At 38.7% G+C, this 3,652-nt stretch overlaps 1 protein-coding gene across 1 annotated transcript in view; it reads left to right on the top strand.

Annotated features, from left to right (window-relative positions):
* LOC107664693 (WD repeat-containing protein 11-like) overlaps window positions 1-3,652 on the top strand; it is a gene marked incomplete at its 3' end in the record, with an annotated part of 45,019 nt that overhangs the window by 4,221 nt on the left and 37,146 nt on the right. The window contains exon 3 of the mRNA XM_016455334.1: window positions 2,177-2,261. Coding sequence (XP_016310820.1) covers window positions 2,177-2,261 — 85 coding nt within the window. The remainder of the gene's footprint in view (window positions 1-2,176; window positions 2,262-3,652) is intronic.

Raw genomic sequence — 3,652 nt, 5'->3', positions numbered from 1 at the left:
GGCCTGAAACCTGACTGAAATTCTTCATAGAGATAATTTTTTTGCAGGAAGGAGCACAATTGAGCAGACAACTTTTTCAAAAATTTTCAGATTTCAGATGGGTCTGTAATTTGCCAGTTCACTAGGATCCAGTTGTGGTTTCTTAATAAGAGGCTTAATGAATGAAGCTGAAGTATATACGCTGTAGAATCTACATTTGTTATTGTATTTCTGATGTTATCTTTTTTATCTGTGAAGAAAGAATGTGCCCATGTTGCTAGTCGTTTTGTCTAGTTCATGTGTATTTATGGGTACACAGAGCAGTTGAGATAACTGTCTTTGGTGGCTGGAACAATAGTTCTGCACGGACGATAACGTAGAGCCATATAGTTAATATCAGTAATATGCAGCATGCACAATATAAGGAAATGGTCAGTAACATCATCACTTTGAGGTACGATATCTATATCAGTAAGATCAATTCCATGCAATATAATTATATTCCGCTGCGGGTGCACCCAGGGTCCGTGGTGTCCCGGCGCCGGAGTGAAGGACATCTGGGAAGATCGCGTCCTGGGTGCACCGGGCCTGTGCAGAGAAACACACGGAGTAGAGGTGGTGGGAGAGTTAGCAGCGCACTGTATACTTACCCCGGACTTGTGAGCGTCAGCCCGGGATGTTTCCAGCACGGCTCTCCGCTCTCTCAGCTGGGCCTGCCTCTCCACCAGGTCGCGAATCTGCTTCTCCACGAACTCCAGCTCGACCTGCACCGAATGCAGCTCGAACGTGTCCTCACCTGCACTCAAAGGTAGACACACATCCGCCATTAAAGCAAGTAACAGTGAGTAAAACAATGGTAATGTGTGTGAATAGAGTATTAGCAATGTAAGCGAGATTAGCGGCAACCACGCTGGCGATGCTATATGCTAATAGCGGACTTGGGAAATCAAAATAGAACTAGTGATAACAAGGCGCTCTGATTGTTTTTGTTGTAGAATACGATAGGGGATATATTCACACGTTATAGAAACGAAAATGATGGTGTATAAAATTGATTTTAAGAAAAAAAATAGACGATAAAGAATTAACTTGACGGAGCTCAAACTCAAAACACACGGCAGCAACAATCAGGAAGTGACGTAAAAGTAGCGTACTTTTGCAACTTCTTGGGGTTCCCTTTAAGTATTTCCGTTGTGGTCTGTTCTATTTGTAACAAGTTTCTGTAATTGGTTGCTCTGTATTTGCAGCTCGTGTATGTATTTGGTTGCTATGTGAGTATTTGCAGCACATGTGTTGTCAAACTGATGATGATGTTTTCTTAATTTGCTGGTGTTTTTTTCTATTTACATACGTTTTCTTCAGTGGCAGCATTTTAAGCTCTCGGCCACCATACATACTGTATCTATTTTAGGGCTGGCTATCACCAACAACCTCAATTTGAAATGCATCACAATTCAATTTAGGGTTGCACAGATTTGTCAATGTGTGTTGTCACTAATCAGTGCATTGCATCTGTGTCGGCTGTTTGCTGGTCACAGCTTGTTCAATTGTTTTCAATGGAATTCAGCTGATGTATGGCCACAATTTAATAAAACACATTAATAAACATGCAAGGATCGATAATATCACTGCAGTCCCATAATAAGTAGAATCATGATTCATTGATTAATTTTATCAGCACATTTCTACGAACGCTAACAGAAAAACCTACCCTTAACATAAACTGTCACCCATACTCTGCTCTGTCTCCATCATTCAACCCTCTGAAACACTTCACTTCCTCTTATAGAGTTCCTCATTCGCTCTCACTCATATCTCTTCTCAGTGCCAGATCTGACTCCTGCTTTCCTCCACTGATGGGATGAAAGATGTTCTGTTCAGTCTGAGCAGGCTGTTTTATGAACAGTGTCATTAGAGTTTTCTGATGATGTTTACTATTTTTTTTTCTTTTTTTTTTGTAATGATTATGATGTTGATGATTAGTATTTGCAATAAAAGACAAAAAAAAATGTATGAAAATGATAATGAAGTGATTTTAATTAAAACTGTGATCTGTTGACAGGAAATACAACTATTTTTATTATTAATATTATTAAGAATAATAATGACTTATCGAGGATGATTGAAATAATAATCCAGTCATATTAACTAGCCAATTGCAGCATTTATTTGTGTGTTTTGCGTGTTTGCCCATTAGGTACAAGCAATGGCTCTGTGCTGGTGTACAACTTGACCAGTGGCCTCCTGCACAAAGAGCTAAGTGTCCATTCCTGTGAAGTCAGGTAAGAAGCCGCATTTTACTCTAATCATATACAGTGCTGCTTGAAAGTTTGTTAACCCTTTAGAATTTTCTATATTTCTGCATAAATATGACTCAAAACATAATCAAAATGTCACACAAGTCCTGAAAGTAGACAAAGAGAACCCAAACAAACAAATGAGACAAAAATATTTTCTTTGCCATTTATTTATTGAGAAAAATGATCCAGTGTTATATATCTGTGAGTGGCAAAAGTATGTGAATCTTTGCTTTCAGTATCTGGTCTAACCCCCTTTTGCAACAATAACTGCAGGTAATGTTTCTTGTAACTGCTGATCAGTTCTGCACAACATCTTGAAGGAGTTTTAGCCCATTCCTCAGTACAGAACCACTTCAACTCTGTGATGTTGGAAGGTTTCCTCCTATGAACTGCTTGCTTCAGGTCCTTGGATTAAGGTCCAGACTCCGATTCCAAAACATTAACTTTGTTCTTCTTTAACCATTCGTTGGTAGAAAGACTTGTTTGCTTGGGGTCGTTGTCTTGCTGCATGACCCGGACAGATGTCCTAACATTTTCCTTCAGAATTTGCTGGTATAATTCAGAATTTATTGTTCCATCAATGATGGCAATCCATCCTGGACCAGATGCAGCAAAACGGGCCCAAACCATGATACCAGCACCACCATGTTTCACAGATGGGATAAGGTTCTTATGCTGGAATTCAGTGTATTCTTTTCTTCAAACATAACGCTTCTCATTTAAACCAAAAAGTTCTATTTTGGTCTCATGTGTCCACAAAACTTTTCACCAGTAGCCTCTGGCTTGTCCACATGATCTTTAGCAAACTGCAGATGGGCAGCAATGTTCTTTTTTGGATGCACCATGCACACCATGGTTGTTCAGTGTTCTCCTAATGGTGGACTCATGAACATTAACATTAGCCAATGTGAGAAAGGCCTGTAGTTGCTTAGAAGTTACCCTGGGTTCATTTGCAACCTTGCAGACTATTATACGTCTTGCTTTCGGAGTGATCTTACTTTGTTCATGCCATGATACACTTCCACAAACATGATCAGACTTTGATAGAGCCCTGTTCTTTAAATAAAACAGGGGACACACTGACACCTGATAGCAATTTCACTGATTGAAAACAATTCTGAAAAACAGATGGACTCTCTTCAATTTAACTGCCAATCCTAGAGATTCACATCCTTTTGCCACTCACAGATATGTAATATTGTATCATTTTCCTGAATAAATAAATGACAAAGAACAAATTTCTGTCTCACTTGTTTGTTTGAGTTCTCTTTGTCTTCTTTTTAGGACTTTTTTTTATTATTTTTTTTATTATGTTTTGTGTCATATTTATGCAGAAATATAGAAAATTCTAAAGGGTTCACAAACTTTCAAGC

The sequence above is a fragment of the Sinocyclocheilus anshuiensis genome, unplaced genomic scaffold, assembly GCF_001515605.1.
Source record: "Sinocyclocheilus anshuiensis isolate Anshui unplaced genomic scaffold, SAMN03320099.WGS_v1.1 scaffold455, whole genome shotgun sequence".
In the NCBI taxonomy this organism is placed as follows: Eukaryota; Metazoa; Chordata; class Actinopteri; order Cypriniformes; family Cyprinidae; genus Sinocyclocheilus; species Sinocyclocheilus anshuiensis.
Note: the sequence above shows the minus strand (reverse complement) of the source record. Positions and strands in the feature narration are given on the sequence as shown.